This window comes from Pseudorca crassidens, chromosome 20 (genome assembly GCF_039906515.1).
Source record: "Pseudorca crassidens isolate mPseCra1 chromosome 20, mPseCra1.hap1, whole genome shotgun sequence".
In the NCBI taxonomy this organism is placed as follows: domain Eukaryota; kingdom Metazoa; phylum Chordata; class Mammalia; order Artiodactyla; family Delphinidae; genus Pseudorca; species Pseudorca crassidens.
The window spans coordinates 6307864-6326118 of record NC_090315.1 but is presented as its reverse complement, the minus strand read 5'-3'; the positions used below and the strand labels follow the sequence as shown (position 1 = coordinate 6326118).

General features: G+C 44.8%; 2 protein-coding genes, 1 long non-coding RNA gene and 1 pseudogene across 19 annotated transcripts in view; 2 read left to right on the top strand and 2 right to left on the bottom strand.

Annotated features, from left to right (window-relative positions):
* LOC137214765 (zinc finger protein 665-like) overlaps window positions 1-18255 on the bottom strand; it is a 349647-nt pseudogene that overhangs the window by 163439 nt on the left and 167953 nt on the right.
* Window positions 11364-12982, top strand: LOC137214858 (L-lactate dehydrogenase A chain-like). Of its 2 annotated transcripts, XM_067719214.1 has the most exons (2): window positions 11364-12099; window positions 12373-12982. In XM_067719214.1, the coding sequence occupies exons 1-2, from the start codon at window positions 11413-11415 to the stop codon at window positions 12526-12528; spliced, it is 843 nt and encodes a 280-aa protein (XP_067575315.1). In that variant the 5' UTR covers window positions 11364-11412; the 3' UTR covers window positions 12529-12982. The 2 variants fall into 2 exon arrangements, with proteins under 2 accessions (XP_067575315.1, XP_067575314.1); XM_067719213.1 differs by lacking the exon at window positions 12373-12982 and having other exon boundaries at window positions 11364-12366.
* On the bottom strand, window positions 13999-15339 carry LOC137214928 (uncharacterized). The gene is made up of 3 exons (XR_010939087.1): window positions 14961-15339; window positions 14360-14525; window positions 13999-14137 (listed from the first exon to the last, which is right to left on the bottom strand). It is a non-coding gene; the product is annotated as an uncharacterized lncRNA (long non-coding RNA).
* Window positions 14312-18255, top strand: part of LOC137214778 (zinc finger protein 813-like) — a 71643-nt gene continuing 67699 nt past the window's right edge. For 2 of the 16 annotated variants that reach the window (XM_067719005.1, XM_067719002.1), the window contains exon 1: window positions 14332-14553. Coding sequence is in view for 1 of the 16 variants with exons in the window: in XM_067718996.1 (XP_067575097.1) it covers window positions 14493-14558 (66 nt within the window). In the remaining 15 variants the exon portion in view is untranslated. Of the gene's footprint in view, window positions 14559-15777; window positions 15810-16413; window positions 16582-18255 lie in introns of all 16 variants that reach the window. The other 14 variants (XR_010939032.1, XM_067719008.1, XM_067719004.1 and 11 more) reach the window with 13 other exon arrangements.

The window sequence follows — 18255 nt, the reverse complement described above, 5'->3', positions numbered from 1 at the left end:
ATGGATTCAGACTGTTTAACAAAACAGCGAATGTTTACTCTTTTTTTTTTTTGCGGTACGCGGGCCTCTCACTGTTGTGGCCTCTCCCGTTGCGGAGCACAGGCTCCGGATGCGCAGGCTCAGCGGCCATGGCCCACGGGCCCAGCCGCTCCGGGGCATGTGGGATCTTCCCGGACCGGGGCACGAACCCGTGGCCCCTGCATCGGCAGGCGGACTCTCAACAACTGCGCCACCAGGGAAGCCCCGAATGTTTACTCTTGAAACTCCTGATTTCTTGATTAGGAAACAATACAGTTTTCTTCATGCTAATAATTTATTACATTTCTTTACCTGAGGCACACGTATGTTCCATTGTGCAATATGGTTTTCGAAAATGCTTGTAAAACACTTTAAATCAATTGCCCAAGGTGTTTTTACCCTAGGTTAATAAAAATTAATGTTTGGACAAGGAATTATATTCAGTCTCCTGGAATAAACCATAATGGAAAAGAATATTAAAAAGAGTGTATATATGTGTAGAACTAAATCACTTTGCTGTACAGCAGAAACTAACAGAATGTTGTAAATCAACTATACTTCAGTAAAAAAATTAATGTTTGGAAATGTTTACCAGATAATATATGTAAGCGATTTTTTAGAAGAGCCGTTATCCATAGGGTATCAAAATTTTATTCTGCGGTGTTTTTACTAAATGTCTTGTTGTTTAGTTTTATAATTTTACCTTTAAACCAGTGATTACCTTTGAGCTAATATTTGTACAGGTGTGAAGTTTAAATGGAGTTTTTTCCCCCATTGTGAACATGTTATTGATTACTACCAGTTTTTGAAAATCCTTCGTTTATTGAATTGCCTTGCTACCTTAGTCAAAAATCTGTCGGAAGTACAGTGGCCCTTGAACAGTGCAGTGAGTTAGAGGTGTTGAGTCCCGAGTAGTCAAAAATCCACGTATAACTTAATATTGGCCCTCCATATCTGTGGTTCTGCATCCTTGGATTCAACCGAGTTGTGACCTTGTAGTACTGTGATAGTGTGTTTTGGGAAACATGCACTTATAAGTGAATCCACACAGCTTAAACCCGTGTTGTTCAAGGGTACGCTGTACTCCTGTAGGGCTGTTTCTGGTTTCCTCATTCTGTTCTGTTGGTCTGTGTGTCTGTCACTCGACAAATCCCACACAGTCTTGATTACTGTCACTGTATTATAAATCTTGTTATTGTGTGGAGTGATTCCAACCACTTCAGATATATTTTTTGCCCACATAGTATTTTTCAGATATATCAGCTCTTCTATTTCTTTTGCCTTCCATATTTATTTTAGAAAAATCTTGTTTGTATCTTCAAAAATTTTGTGGAGAAATGCATTAAACCTGTTTGTCAATTTGAGGTGATTTGTCATCATTTCTATGTTGTATCTTACCTTCAATGAATATGCTGTGTTTCTCTAGCAATTCACTGTGGTGTGTTTCTCTAAAATGACTTAAATTAAATGTCATCTTTGATTTCTTTCAGACCACTGTAGTTTTTCATATAAAAGTCCATGTTTTGTTAGATTTACACATTTTTCTTCTAGTTTTACTTTTCTGAGCATTTAAAGAAGATACTACATTTTTAATTTCAGTATTCATTTGTAAATTGCTACTATATAAAATTTCAATAAATTTTTGCATGGTGTACTTGTATCCTGACACCTTGCATCGTATACTCTTTCTAGAAATTTCTGTAGATTCTTTTTTTTTTTTTTTTTTTTTTGTGGTACGTGGGCCTCTCACTGTTGTGGCCTCTCCCGTTGCGGAGCACAGGCTCCAGACGCGCAAGCTCAGCGGCCATGGCTCACGGGCCCAGCCACTCCACGGCATGTGGGATCTTCCTGGACCGGGGCACGAACCTGTATCCCCTGCATTGGCAGGCGGACTCTCAACCACTGCACCACCAGGGAAGCCCTGTAGATTCTTTTGATTTTCCATATACATCATTTCTTTAAAATTTCTATTTCTGCTGTAACAACTTACCACAAACTAAATGCCTTAAATCAACATAGATTTATGCTCTCATTGTTCAGGAAGGTAGAAGTACAAAATGAATCCAAAACATTGTGAGTCTGACTCCATTTTTGAGGTCTGACTACAGACACCTTATGACTCGGTACAAGCTCTTCCTCTTCTGCCCATGTTATCAGGGCAGGCTGATAATAAAGCCTGAGCGCTCCATCCCTTGGCAGGACTTGTAGGTTCACACCACAAGCAAGTACTATCACCACAGCCCAGTCTTGTATCCACCGTAACGCAAGAACATCACCATTCTCTGCTCTGCTTTCTCTAGCCATTTTGGGAACAACTTGGTCCACCCCGGTCTCCACAGGAAGCCCTCCAAACTAAACTTTGTGTGGGGTTCCATCTTTTTCCAGCAGAGAAAGCAAAAGTGCAGGGACTTCCCTGGTGGCGCAGTGGTTAAGAATCCGCCTGCCAATGCAGGGGACATGGGTTCGAGCCCTGGCCCGGGAAGATCCCACCTGACGCGGAGTAACTAAGCCCGTGAGCCACAACCACTGAGCCTGCGCTCTAGAGCCCACGAGCCTCAACTACTGAAGCCTGCGTGCCTAGAGCCGGAGCTCTGCAACAAGAGAAGCCACCGCAATGAGAAGCCTGGGCACCGCAACAAAGAGTAGCCCCCACTCAGAGACTAGAGAAAGCCACGCAGCAATGATGACCCATCGCAGCCAAAAATAAATAAATAAATTCATTAATTAAAAAAAAGCAAAAGTAATTAACAACAAATAGGGCTTCCTTGGTGGCGCAGTGGTTAAGAATTTGCCTGCCAGTTCAGGGGACATGGGTTCAAGCCCTGGTCCGGGAAGATCCCAGTTCTGCAGAGCAACTAATCCTGTGCGCCCCAACTACTGAGCCTGTGCTCTAAAGCCTGCGAGCCACAACTACTAAGCCTGTGCACCACAACTACTGAAGCCTGCATGCCTAGAGCCCATGCTCCACAACAAGAGAAGCCACCGCAATGAGAAGCCCGCACGCAGCAACGAAGACCCAACGCAGTCAAAAATAAATAAATGTATTAAAAAAAAAATACCCTTTTAAAAAATCCTAAAAAAAAACCCAACAAATATTTTGGAGAGTGCATACGTGAAATTTATAGTTTATAAATCCCATTGTGTATGTTCATTCTTAGAGGAAACTCATGAACCTTGATCTTTTCCGGTTATTTCTCTGAGCACTGCAACACAAAAGATAGATTGTGTCCTTTTAATCCTTATTTATGAAATGTTCTTTTATTTCCTCATAGTTTTCATATGCTTACTATATTTCTATTTTCATTTCATGTAGATATGCAAACCATGGGTCTAACTTCAGCACTAAAAAAGGCATGTAAAAATATAATCTTGTGTATATTCAGGTAAGGAGAGGCAGTTTGTAGGGAGCTTGAATCTGAAGTTTCACCGACTTGGTATTTTCATAGTCCCAGAAATAATCAGGGATACACTTTGGAGTTCATAAGTCAAATGCAGATTATGAATATGTATTTCCAAAGTTGAATGTCGTTTTATATATAACATGGAAAGAAATTGTTTAGATGCCCCTCAACCTAGAGAGCCTAATGACGTATTATGAAGTGCCCCAAAGAGGTGGGATACTGTGGGGTCAATAGAAAGCTTATGACTCATTCAGGATTATAAAGGAAAGATTACATTAATTTTTGAATCCCTCACAAGCATGTTTTACTCTAGTTCTTTTCATTAAACTATCCTCTGTAACACCATGTCTTCAGTGTCTAGAAATAATACTAATTTTCATTAATAAATGATATACAACAGCTATTCCCTTTTAAGAGGACAGAAGACCATTGTTCCCCTCCATTTTTTCTGCCATCGTGATACTCATATGAAAACTTCATTCTCTCAGTGTCCAGTTGTACTGTGTTTCACGATCATCTGGTAGGGTAACCCTTTCCTATAATCATCAACAACAGCCCTCAGTCATAGCAAATCTAGAGAAGGGGCAATGACCGCAAAAAGCACTATATTTTAGATAATAGTTTTATATCTATATTCTGCCCCTCCCCATGCTGTCAAGTTTATTTATAACATTGCACCTTAAAGTGAGTGTCCTAATTTTTCACAGTAATCTGGATATGAATAAATCCCACCTAATGAAGTAGGTCCTTTCATCTTACCCATCCCTTCCCTAAAACCATCATGGTGATAAAAGAATAGCGAGCAACGAAAGAATAACAGCAGATTTCAAACTTCAGGTTGTAGGTCGTTAATAAGAATACACCGTTTTCGGGGCTTCCCTGGTGGCGCAGTGGTTGGGAGTCCGCCTGCCGGTGCAGGGGACACGGCTTCGTGCCCCGGTCCGGGAGGATCCCACATGCCGCGGAGCGGCTGGGCCCGTGAGCCATGGCCGCTGGGCCTGTGCGTCCGGAGCCTGTGCTCCGCAACGGGAGAGGCCACAGCGGTGAGAGGCCCGCGTACCGCAAAAAAAAAAAAAAAAAATACACCGTTTTCAAGAAACTTCAAATAATTGAATAAAAACATTTAATAATATGCAGATAATTAGACTTTTCCACAGGTATCCTTGCTTCATTGATAGACACCATCTCATGAGTTTTTTTTTTTATACAGCAGGTTCTTATTAGTTGTCCATTTTATACATATTAGTGTATACATATCAATCGCGATCTCCCAATTCATCACACCACCACCACCCTCCCCCCGTCACTTTCCCCCCTTGGTGTCCATACATTTGTTCTCTACATCTGTGTCTATCTCTGTCCTGCAGACCGGTTCATCTGTACCATTTTTCTAGGTTCCACATATATGCGTTAATACACGGTATTTGTTTTTCTTCTTCTGACTTCACTCTGTATTACAGCCTCTAGTTTCATTATTTTTTTTAAGTAGCCTTTTTTTTTTTCTTCCTGTTGTTCCATGCTGCTTGCAGGATCTTAGTTCCCTGACCAGGGATTGAACCCAGGCCATGGCAGTGAAAGCACCGAGTCCTATCTGATCTTTTTTTTTTTTTTTTTGGTTGATCTTCATAAGTAATGAACCTAGTTCCCCTGAGTGTAAACTTTTAGCATTAAGTCCATTGAGAGCATTGTTTGAACATTTATCTCCATTACATTTGTCATTTCTTTCTAGTATGAATTCTTCGTGGCGTATGCTGAGGTAATTGCTGAAAGGCCTTGACTCACTTGTACCGTTTCCATATTATATGAATACTTTCATGACCACAAAGCTGTGTATTGTTTACAAAGTTGATCACACTCATTACATTTGTCAAATTTCTGGAAAGAATTCTATTATGTTCCAGAAGGCTTAAAATTTGGATCAGCTTTGCCATATATTTGTGTGTTTTTTTCCTCAAAAATGTATATTCTGATACCAAGTGAGGTATGAGCCCTGGTTCCTGGCTTTGCCGCATACATTAGTTTTATATGGTATCGCTCCACAGTGGAGTTTGTTTTTATTTAAAAAAAAATTTTTTTTGTTTGTTTTGGCCATACTGCATGGCCTGTGGGATCTTAGTTCCCCAAGCGGGTATTGAACCCGGGCCCTCAGCAGTGAAAGCGCCGAGTCGTAACCACTGGACCACCAGGGAATTCCCTCTCTTTTTATTTTTAATTGGAATATAGGTGATGTACAATATAATGTTTCAGGTGCACTATATGCTGTTTTAATATTTGTATACATTATGAAATGACCACCACAATGAGTCTAGTAGCCATCGTGTCCCCAAACAAAATTATTATGACGTTATTGACCATATTCTTTATGCTGTATATTACATCACTGTGACCTATCTATTGTGCAGTTTTAAATGTGATCCTCTTAACTTTTTTTTTTTTTCTTTTGGCCGTACCACCTGGCATGTAGGATCTTAGTTCCCTGACCAGAGATCTAAACCGAACCCCCTGCAGTGGAAGCATGGAGTCTTAGCCACTGGACCACCAGGGAAGTCCCTGAAATATGCCCCTCTTATCTCACCCCTTTACCCCTTTCTCAAAATCATATGTTTGTTCTACCAGTCTCTCTTCACTGTATTCCACTTTTTTTTTTTAATGCCATATATAAGTGAAACCGTGTGGTACTTATTTTTGTCTGACTTTTTTCACTTAGCATGGTACGTTCTAGAGCCATCGGTGTTGTTGCAAATGGCAACATTTCTGAGCAATATTGCATTCTATGTATACACCACATTTTCATTATCAGTTTGTCCGTCAGTGGTGCTCAATGCAGTCTTCACGTTAGATGGATGAGGCATTTTGTAAATACATGTGTGCCCCCTGACCAGAGATCCTCTTTCGTATTATCAGGGTGGGGCCCAACTTTAATAAATAATATTAAGGATCTCCCGTATGTTCTAATCTGTATGTACCATTGAGCATCATGACTGAGTCCCCCCGTTCCTGAGGGCTGAGATCTGGGCTGAGGGTGAGGGGACTCTGCTCTGCGTGGGGATGGATCAGGGCTGGTCTGTGACCTGGAGGGGATCGTCGGGTCCCGCTGAGGGTCTCACCAGAGACCACAGTGACTTGAAGGAAAGTGTGGGAAAACTGCCTTGCTGGTCTCTGTGTAAGAGTTTACTGTGCTGAATCCTTCCTGCCCTGCTAAGGTTCCCACTGTTGTATGGTGGAGTCTGAAACAAAGGGTTCTGAGAAAACACACAAGTTGTCAAGTTGGGGGAGGAAAACACTCACAGCATAAGGCTTCAGAAGCTATTTTGTTCATTTCTAGCTTTTTGGTTGGTTTGGTCAGTTCAGAAAGTGTTTCGCAAAGAGGCAATTTTAGAATTTTGTTCCTGTTTGGAAACTTCCAGGTAGCCATGAAAATAAATATACCATTCGTCTTGTTTAATTTTAGAACTGCAGTCTTCAGATTTAGTCTTAAGGAAAACGAGTGTTGGGAGATGGAATGATAGTCATAATGGCCACTGTAATTCTGGATTAATTTTAGTTTGTTCAACCCACTTGGTAAAAATGTGCATGTGTAGCGTTCATACTTTGATGCAGGAAGGAAGACCCCTTCCAGGACCCAAGAGTGGGCCCTTGTCTAACACTCGGAAACGAATTGTCCGAGGAGACACACGTACTGACAAAGCAAAAGACTTTGTTGGGAAGGGGTGCCTGAGTGAAGAGCAGCAGGGTAAGGGACCCCAGGAGGACGGCTCTGTCATGTGGCTCTCAGTCTCAGGTTGATGGTCGTGGGGTTAGTTTCCGGGTTGTCTCTGGCCAGTCATCTGGCTTGCTCCATTTTTGGTCTGACTCAGGGTCCTTCCTGGGGTGCCTTTTCTGTGTCAGATCTTAGTTCCTGTTTTAACCTTTTGCCTTTAAGTTACCATGGCTCAGGCCCTTTGTCCTCCTTCAGTTCTAGGTTCTGAGAGGTCCCCACCATCCCCTCCAGCCAGTCTCTGTCACATTCACCAGTTTATTGCCCCTGTATCAACCCCCCTCATCAGAAATGCCTTTCTCCATTGATCATTTGGAGTCTCCCCTTTTCCATTCGTTGAAGGGTGCACCGTGTTTCTCTTCCTCCCACGATGGGAGGAAAAGATGTAGGCAGTCCTAAAAAGCCCTACAGAACTGGTGTCCTCATGCAGTGTCCTGAGTTGTCCCCATGTTTAGTGTGCTCTGTCACTGCTTTACTGTAGCCCCCAGGTGTTCCAGGTGTGCACATCCAGGGACCAGTCACTACCTTGGACAGGAGCTTTGCCTTCCGGCAGGTCATCTGCACAGCGTCAGCGATAGTGATTTCCCTGTGCTAAGGCTGCAGATGTTGGGAACCTAAGGGGGCATGTAGGAGGCCCCCCCTCAATGAGCTAGGGTATCTTGTAATTACCTGTGAGTGGGGAGAACAGGAGATAAAAACCCTGGGAACCGTCTGTCTTGGAGATTTCCTCACTATACTCAAATGCCTTTGTCACTGGACTTCATAACAACCCCAGTTGCGGGTCAGTTCTCCCAGGAGGGCCGACTTAACCTTCATCCTGAATGGCCAGTGTCCTTTAGGTGGCACTTTGTGTGTATTCCTGTTGTTATGGCTTTACTGAGAGGTCGTTGTGTCTTTCAGCCTTGTTTGCCCATGAGTGCTTTGGGAACAGGTAGAAAATTGGGGAAATCGGAGGGAAGCCTGTAGGGCTCTGCAGCAGAGACATGGCCGCAAGTCGGGGCATCAAGATGTGTGCACCTGTCCCTTGTGGGCTCAAAGGGTGTGTGGAGCTGTTGGCGGAGGGTGTCTCACTTCTGGCTGGAGCACCTGGAATTGGGTTTATGGGTAGTTGTGGGGGGCGTTGCATGGTTTGAGGTGCCGTAGTGTCTTAGCTCAGGTTCCCTGGGACATAGCTGCTGACACTGAGGTTTACGCGCATTTGTTTATTCGGATATTTCACGGTCATACCTCGGGAAGAACGAAGGCAGTGGATTTAGGCAGAGAAAAACATTTTTTCTCCAATGTTAGATGTGTTCCCTGAGCTGAGCCTGCAGGAATCCTTCAGTGCAGGAGGATGGGTGCCTTGTCCTCAGGCGATGGAGCTAGAGGGTGCCCTACAGCATCCACTCCACAAGTGACTTGTGTCGGTCTTTTGGGAGATCAAGGATCATTGTACAGGGGCACTGCTTTGGGAAAGAACTCTGGTGTCGTTATTAATTGCTGCAAGTAATAAATCCTTCCTTGTCCAGGGGCGGGCATGGGGAGGGAATCACTGTGCTATTTTTAGAGTAATACAGGGAAAAGTTCAGAGATCATTTTGCGGGTTACCTTTTGTATTTTTTAGTATTTTGTGTTGCAAATGAAGTTTCAGATGCACTGATACAAAAGGTAAGAAAGAGAATTGGGAGTGTTTCCTTGGGAAATGGTGGGGCCTCTCTGTGGCATGTGCATCACTGGATACATCTCTCTTATGTAGTTTTTGGAGATGACAGTGTTTGGTCTGTGGTCACTATGAATGAAAATATGGTGTTTTGCATGTAGTGTTTCCTTAGGTGTCTTCATATGTATTTTTTCCTCAGGCATGATTTCTTAGAGTCTGGAATGTTTTCTGGTATTTTCTAGCAGGATGGAGTGGATCATTATGGGTTGTATGGAGGCTGTGTTGGACCCCGTGAGAGTTTGTAAGTTCATTTGAATCCTGAAAGGAAATCATGAGTATAAACTTCAAATGGCAGTATGTTTTCATTAGATAGATTCTGGTAGGTATGTGTCAGTGGACACAATTTGAGAGAGGCCAGTAACTTCTTGGATGTAGGGCAAATTTATTCCAAAAATCAGAGGGCCAGCAACACCACAGTGATCAGTAGTACAGAGGCACATTCTTGGGAAGCTGTAGCGGCTACTTTCTTACTGCCAGGCCAGTACTGGTTCCTCTAATGTCCTCTCCCTACCCGTGTGAAACCTTCGAGTGTACACACACACAAACACACACACACACACACACGCGACAGAGAACAAGGAACAATATAATTGTATAGAATTACTGTTCATTATTCTTCATACATTTGATAGAATTGTCTAATATCCCTCTTGTGACTTTTTTTATTTCGTGATTTTTTTTTTTTTTTTTTTTTGCGGTACACGGGCCTCTCACTGTTGTGGCCTCTCCCGTTGTGGAGCACAGGCTCCGGACGCGCAGGCTCAGCGGCCATGGCTCACGGGCCCAGCCGCTCCGCAGCATGTGGGATCTTCCCAGACCGGGGCACGAACCCGTGTCCCCTGCACCGGCAGGCGGACTCTCAACCACTGCGCCACCAGGGAAGCCCCTTCTTGTGACTTTTTAAATTTAGCATTTGTTAACGAGAGCCTCTTCATACCGATGGTTGAGCCGCAACTCAGTAAAAGACTGCAAGGGAACGTGCAATGGAGGTGTTTATTACTCACAGGTCCTGGAGGAGGTACAAGATACAGCTGGAGGGAGCACGTCAGAATTCAAGGAAGGGTGCAGGCAGAGAGCATGGGGCATGCCCTGAGGCATGTACCTTCATTAGGGTCCATGGATGAAACGTTTTGGCTTCTTGAGTCAGGCTGCCTTTGTCAGTGCAAACCAAAAAAACAGGAATTGGTAGGCTTCCTTGTTGGAAGCGTGTCTCATCCAAAGAAGAACCAGGCGAAAGCCTTGGGTGACAGGGGAAAATGGTTATCACAAGGGCAGTTGGGGGAGTCAGTCATAACAGGAACTTAAACTTGCTGTGACTCTGTGGGCTGTTCCATAGGATGTGTTGTCAGGGGAAAGGCTCGAGTCAGATCGAGATCCCTGTTGGCCAGTTGCCTACACCAAATAAATGCTGAGATCACCGCATTATGGAGTACTTTACCTAGCCTCTCCTGGCCATCATCTGTGATTTTAGATTTGTTTTCTGGGTGGTGGCGATTTTCAAATTAAAAATGTAGTCTGGGGGCTTCCCTAGTGGCGCAGTGGTTGAGAGTCCGCCTGCCGATGCAGGGGACACGGGTTCGTGCCCCGGTCCGGGAAGATCCCACATGCCGCAGAGCGGCTGGGCCCGTGAGCCATGGCCGCTGGGCCTGCGTGTCCGGAGCCTGTGCTCCGCAATGGGAGAGGCCACAACAGTGAGAGGCCCGCGTACCGCAAAAAAAAAAAAAAAAAGTCTGTAATTCAAAGTATTTACTCAAATGATCTGTTTCACAAGGGTGAATTGTGGCAGGTTATTCGTTTACCTGAAAATATTGTAATTAGGTTATTTCCCTATGTAAATATCATGTAGGCGTGTAATAAAACATACATTGTAGGTGTTATCAAACAGTTATTTCCATAAATATATCGAGGGTTGAAATGAAGTTTTTGCATAGCTGATAACCTAGTTTTAATTTCTTTAGGGTTTGTATTAAAGAGAATATATCCCCCTATAAAATGCCCTTAAAACATTGTAAAAATGATTAGTCTTTAGATGAAACTAATCTTAATTTCCTCTGAAGACTGTATACTTTACAGGCTTTCTCATCCACACATAACAGAACTTTCAGAAATAGAAACAAAGACCTAGGGACTTCCTTGGTGGCAGAGTGGTTAATACTCTGCACTTCCAATGCAGGCGGCCCGGGTTCGATCCCTGCTCAGGGAACTAGACCCCACATATATGCTTCAACTAAGAGTTTGCATGCCACAACTAAGGAGCCTGCAAGCCGCAACTAAGGAGTTGCTGCAACTAAAGACCTGGCACAACCAAATCAATCAATCAGACAATCAATATTAGGGCTTCCCTGGTGGCGCAGTGGTTAAGAATCCGCCTGCCGATGGGTTCCCGTACGTCCGCCCGGCTCCCCCCTGACGTCAGCCTCACGGTTCTATTTAAGGCCCCTCCCGCTCCCCACTCGGAGTACCCGAGCAGCTACCGCCAATTCCGAGTCCAGCCCACCCGACGTGCACTCCTGATTCCTTTCGGTTCTAAGTCCAATATGGCAACTCTCAAGGATCAGCTGATTCAGAATCTTATTAAGGAAGAACATGTCCCCCAGAATAAGATTACAGTGGTTGGTGTTGGTGCTGTTGGCATGGCCTGTGCCATCAGTATCTTAATGAAGGACTTGGCAGATGAAATTGCTCTTGTTGATGTCATAGAAGACAAACTGAAGGGAGAGATGATGGATCTCCAACATGGCAGCTTTTTCCTTAGAACACCAGAAATCGTCTCTGGCAAAGACTATAATGTGACAACAAACTCCAGGCTGGTTATTATCACAGCTGGGGCATGCCAGCAAGAGGGAGAAAGCCGTCTTAATTTGGTCCAGTGTAATGTGAACATCTTTAAATTCATCTTTCCTAATATTGTAAAATACAGCCCAAACTGCAAGTTGCTTGTTGTTTCCAATCCAGTGGATACCTTGACCTATGCAGCTTGGAAGATAAGCAGCTTTCCCAAAAACCGTGTTATTGGAAGCGGTTGCAATTTGGATTCAGCCCGGTTCTGTTACCTCATGGGGGAAAGGCTGGGAATTCACCCATTAAGCTGTCATGGGTGGATCCTTGGGGAGCATGGAGACTCTAGTGTGCCTGTATGGAGTGGAGTGAATGTTGCTGGTGTCTCCCTGAAGAATCTGCACCCCGAATTAGGCACTGATGCAGATAAGGAACAGTGGAAGGCAGTTCACAAACAGGTGGCTGACAGTGCTTTTGAGGTGATCAGACTGAAAGGCTACATACACATCCTGGCCCATTGGACTGTCTGTGGCAGATTTGGCAGAAAGTATAATGAAGAATCTTAGGCGGGTACATCCGATTCCCACCATGATTAAGGGTTTCTATGGAATAAAAGAGGATGTGTTCCTTAGTGTTCCTTGCATATTGGGACAGAATGGAATCTCGGATGTTGTGAAAGTGACTCTGACTCCTGAGGAACAGGCCTGTTTGAAGAAGAGTGCAGATACACTTTGGGGGATCCAGAAAGAGCTGCAGTTTTAAAGTCTAATATACCACTTCACTGTCTAGGCTACAACAGGATTTTAGTTGAAGGTTGTGCATATTGTCCTTTATATCTGATCTGTGACAAAAGCAGTAATGTTAAGACAGCCTAGGAAAAACATGTTTCCTAACATTAGCAATAGGAATGGTTCATAAAACCCTGCAGCTGTATCCTGATGCTCCATGGCAGTCATCTTGTGTGTTCCTAAATTGGTTCGTGCAAAATAGTTCTACTTCCTCAAGTGGTACCACTGACAGTGTTGCAGATGCTGCAGTTGCCCTTCAAACCAGATGTGTATTTAACTCGTGTTATATAACTTGTGGTTCCTTTAGCCAAGATGCCTAATCCAACTTTTTTTCTCCAATTAATCACATTCTGGGATTGATTATAAATCCAGTATTGCATGTCTTGTGCATAACTGTTCTAAAGAATCTTATTTTATGTACTATATGTATCAGAATAGTATACACTGCCATGTAATGTAAAAAAGAAAAATCTACATAAATAATGCAGCCAACTATCTAAGTGTTATACCAACTAAAACAATAAATAAACCTTGAACAGTGGGGGGAAAAAAAAAAAGAATCCGCCTGCCAATGCAGGAGACACGGGTTTGATCCCTGGTCTGGGAAGATCTCACATGCCACTGAGCAGCTAAGCCCATGTGCCACAACTACTGAGCCTGCGCTCTAGAGCCTGTGAGACACAACTACTGAGCCTGCATTCTAGAGCCCGTCAGCCACAACTACTGAGCCTGTGTGCCTAGAGCCTGTGCTCCACAACAAGAGAAGCCACTGCAATGAGAAGCCTGCACATCTCAACGAAGAGTAGCCCCTGCTTGCATCGGCTAGAGGAAGCCCGTGTGCAGCCATGAAGATGCAATGCAACCAAAAATAAAGTAAGGTTTAAAAAATAAATATTAAAGAAACAGCTAAAATATGTTACAATTTCAAAATAAAAATCTAATTACAATTAAATTATTTTTAGTTATGTTTGACTTAAGTGTACTATGATATAAAGAAGTTTTTCTCAAAGATATTTGAAGGAAATTAAGTGTAGAATAGAAGTATTTTAAAGAATAATGCCTTCTCATCAAAGAAATACAACGTTTCTCTTTCTCTTTTTATTGTATCTATATGAAGTGCTGGATGCTAACTAAACTTACTGTCCTAATCTTTTCACAAGATACGTTAAGTCAGAGAATTCTGTGGTACACCTTTACTGAATAGTGATGTATCTCAAGTATTTCTCTGTTATACTCCGGGGGAAAGCAGGTTTTAAAAGGCAAAAAGAAGCAAAACAATCAAAAAATTTACCTAAAAAAGAATACTACAATTTATTGCTCTTTTTATAGCAACGGTTAGTGCCCTGAATTATCACATGCCTTAGTTCACCAGTCTCAGACCTCAGGTCTAGTCCCTGATTGTCTGGAAATGAGCAGAGCGTTGAGTTTGGCCTCCTGAGTGAGCAGGGAATAGAAACAGAATGTTCTGTAGAGTTTTCAGTGTAAAAAAGCCCATACTACCCAGAGTTTTGTAATTCTGTCATTCTAGTTTGTAATAGAAAGACAAGTCCAGCTCTTGTTTCCTGAATTGCTTTTATTAGTTCTAACTGCAGGAAATGGTCCAGGCTCCAGTCGCCGCCCCACAGCTACCACTTGGAGACCCAAGTTTCCAGAGCTCTGAATTGCTTAAGCCTCACTAACGGGACTTTAGAGCAACCTGTTTTGGGGCGGAGTGGGGGAGCTTTTTATTTAAACCGTTCTTAAGTTAAGAGGAAACGTCTTAGTTTTTAATGGAAGTGACTGCCCTGCTCCCTGCTGCCAGCCCCGCCCTCTGGCCATCCCAACATCTGGGCTCTCTCCTCGCCCCGCCCCTCGCACACAGCGCTCCGCCCAGGCCCCGCCCCTGGAGCTCCGCCTCTCCCCCCGAATTAGTAGTTACCTGCGGAACCGGAAACGGGCCGTGTTTTGAAGGTCACGGTACGAGGTAAGATGCAGAGGTAAGTTGCCCATCGCTAGTGAAGATCTGTGCTTCGCTGCTCCTCGTACTGCAACCTACTGGCTTCGGAGTTACTATGAACCGTAAATCCCAGCATCCGGCCTCCTACCTAATAGATCCAGACGTCGCCGTTAGAGGTCGGGTATGTTTTCCTTTGGGCTTGAAATCGCTTTGAGGCTGGTCCCTGCCCTTCGCTTTATGGCCTTCAGTCCACGCAGACACGGTCTTTAGCGCCGTTTTCCTGCTTCAGACCTTCAGTGACCACCCCCCCCAGGCCCACCCCGTAACGTCCTCTTCCGCGAGGTGGATTCGCCCCCCAGCCTCGCCCTCGCGACCCCTGGAGGGCAGCGCCGGCCGCCCCGCTCCCGGACAGGCCGCGTCCTCTCCCCCGTCCTGGGATTCTGGAGAGCCCGCCCCTCTCCTGAGACCCCCTCCCTCCCTCCCCGCCCCTCTGTCCTCGCGTCTCCAAAGGCCAATACTTCTGCTCCCCCGGCCTCCCCTTCCTAGTCAGCCCTTCCCCTCACCCCGCGAAGGGAGAGGTGACCTGGGCCAGCCGCGTGACACCCAGTGTTGTTTCTTCCCGAATTCCACCCACTGGAAAATATCTCTTTTCCGCTAAGCGGGTGTGTTATTCTGTCGCCATTTCTGGAAACACGTGGACGATGAGAAGTGGGAGGAGTAGAGACGGAGCGACTGACAGAGAAGTAGGAATAACTGAGATATTGAGGGAATGGGGGAGACCCCATGGCATTGCAGCGTGGGAAGAGGGGCCCTGGATCACCAGTAGAAGGGAGGACAATACAGTGGCGAGGCACTTCACGCCGAGAGTGGCCGGAGAGAATGGAGTTTGAACCTTGGCCTTCAGAGCCAAGTGGCTCTGGGAGAGGAAGAGAGGAACAACTAGGAACTAGAAGAGCAGAGGAAGAGCGAGCCGATGGGAAGTACAGCCACCTGGTGGTGCCACAGAGTGGGGCGGAAGGGACTGTGACCGGGATGGAAACGCCGTAACCAGGGGATGAGAGAGGGGGCCGAGATTGGGAAGAAAGATGCAGAAAGATACGGATTTTTAGGACAGTCAGAAAGGTTGGGCGGAGAGAGCAACAGGAGGGGAAACAGGTCGCAGAGTGGGGCAGGACTGGCGTGAGGGAGGAAACAGAGAGTGAAGAAAAAGATGGCCACAGAGAAAGGAATAGGGAGACATAAACCTAATGAAATGTAAAGATGTAGTAGTGCAGGTACAAGGGAGAAACAGAGTCCAGATGGGTGGCGAGTTCTTTGGATGTGGACAGTTAAGTCGTGATATATTGATTTCTGGCTTTAAAATCTAATAAATGTAATTTTTGTTTGTTTGACTTACATAGACAAGGATCAGAATTGAAAAACTGGCTATAAGGTTTGTGAATTTTGTAATTATTTGAATCATAAGATGACTTCCATATTCAGTTCCTATTCAGCCATGGGGCAGTGACTTGACTCAGACAGTTGTCCTTCACCCCCTTACATTTCTTGTCAGGGAGTAGAGGACTGGGTAAGAAAAAACTGTCAGCACATGGTACCTCTTGAAAGGAAGAGGCCCTTCAGGTGACCTTTTCAGAATTCATTTCCACCTGATTCTGTTCAGTCAATTCAGACCTTCTCCACAATGTGTCCCCTCTGGGCCTCAGGGAGCCCACTCGTAACACAGAGATGAGAGACTAGACCAGTAATTCTCAGTCTGAAGCAACACTTAACCCCTGAATTCACTGGTGAAATTGGGTGTGTGTCTGTGTGTGGCAGTTCTTATTCTTTGAATATAATTTATTGCAAAGGTAATATCAAGCCTATGTGAGAATACAGACAAAAAGAAGAAAATGGAAATCATTTCTAATCCCACTCAAAAAACATGGTATTAACCTTTTAGTATATATCATTACAGTCTTATTTTATGGATAAAGTTTTTTTTTTTTTTTTTTGCGGTACGCGGGCCTCTCACTGCTGTGGCCTCTCCCGTTGCGGAGCACAGGCTCCGGACGCACAGGCTCAGCGGCCATGGCTCATGGGCCCAGCCGCTCCGCGGCATGTGGGATCCTCCCAGACCGGGGCATGAACCCGTGTCCCCTGCATCGGCACGCGGACTCTCAACCACTGCGCCACCAGGGAAGCCCTGGATAAAGTTTTAATAAAAAGTATAAGTAACACTTTTTATTTGGAGTATAGTTTCTTTACATTGCTGGACTGTCGGATTCTGCTGTACCGCAAAGTGAATCAGCCATATGTATACATATCCCCTCTTCTTTGGATTTCCTTCCCATTTGGGTCACCACAGAGCACTGAGAACATACTGTGTAGCCTTCCCTGTGCTATACAGTATGTTCTCATTAGTTATATATTTTATACATCGTAGTGTGTATATGTCAATCTGACTCTCCCATCATCCCTCCCCACCTCCCACCCCCACCCGCTGTGTGTGGCAATTATTTTTGAAGAGAGCGTCTAGTCGTATTTAGAAATTTAAATGGGTCACAGTCATCCCAGAATGTAAAAGTAAAACAAACCCTAGAAAGGAGACAAGAACATAGGCTCAGAGTTAAAGTGACCATAGTGAGATGTATTTCTCTGCAGAAGATTTAAATTTGAAGAGAGTTTAGTCAGTCCTGGCACTCATATCTCCACTGGCTGTTACTTGTCTTTATGACAAAGTCCAGTCTCCTCACTGTGTCTACACAGCCCTGTATCATGCTCAGGGCCCTGCCAGTGTCTCCAGCCTCATCTTGGGAAGTGACTGTTTCCTCATGGTTCACTCTGCCCCACACACATTCACCTTTTTTCTGTCCCCAAACCCCAACACGTGTTCTGTCTCAGATCTTAGTTCCTGTTCTTACCATTGGCCTTTAAGTCACCATGGCTCAGGCCCTTTGTCCTCCACATGTTACTTCAGAGATATGTCCCCTTCCCCTTCCTCCGACAACCTCTGTGAAATTACCCAGGGTTTACTGCCTCTGTATCAGTCACCCTCAACAGAAATGTACTTGTGTATTGATTATTTTTAGTCTTTCGTGCTTAACCTCCATTGAAGGACAGACACAGTGTTCATCATCTTCCCAGGGTCACTGCAACACCTCACTCTGGGGATGTTTTCAAGGCTAGGATTGTTGACTGGGCTGAGTACACCTCAGGAAATATCAAGTTGCCAGGGCAGGTAATGAGGATGGTTCTCACACTTGTTTTGGACATTTCCACTCTAATTGATGCTTACCTTATGTGTCTGTTTACTCAAGAGCAAAAAGATGTAGGGAGGCCTAAAAAGTCCTGTACAGCTGGTGTCCTCAAGCAGTGGGTGACGTGTTCCCATGTTTAGTGTGCTGTGTCAGTGCTCTGCTGTAGCCCCCAGGTGTTCCAGGCTGTGCACATCAGGTGACCAGTCGCCACCTTGGACAGGAGCCTTGCCTTCCGGCAGGTCATCTGCTCAGAGTCCAGGATAGTGGTTTCACTGTGCTAAGGGTGGGCAGAAGTCTGGAGCCTAATGGGGCATGAAGGAGGCCTCCCTCAAAGAGCTAGGGTATCTTTTAATTACCTGTGAGTGGGTAGAACAGGAGTCAAGAAACTTGGGAACTGTCTGCTTTGAGTCTCCGTAAATGAACTCAAATCCCTTTGTAACTGGACTTGATGACGTTCCCAATTGTTGGTCAGTTTCCCAGGATGGCCGACTTCTTGACCTTCATAATGAATGGTCAGTGTCCTTTGGGTGGCAGCTTGTGTGTATTCCTGTTGCGATGGCTTTGCTGAGAGGTCCTTGTGCCTTTTAGCCCTGTTTGCCCATGAGTGCATGGAGGAGAGGCAGAACAGTTGGGAAGTTGGAG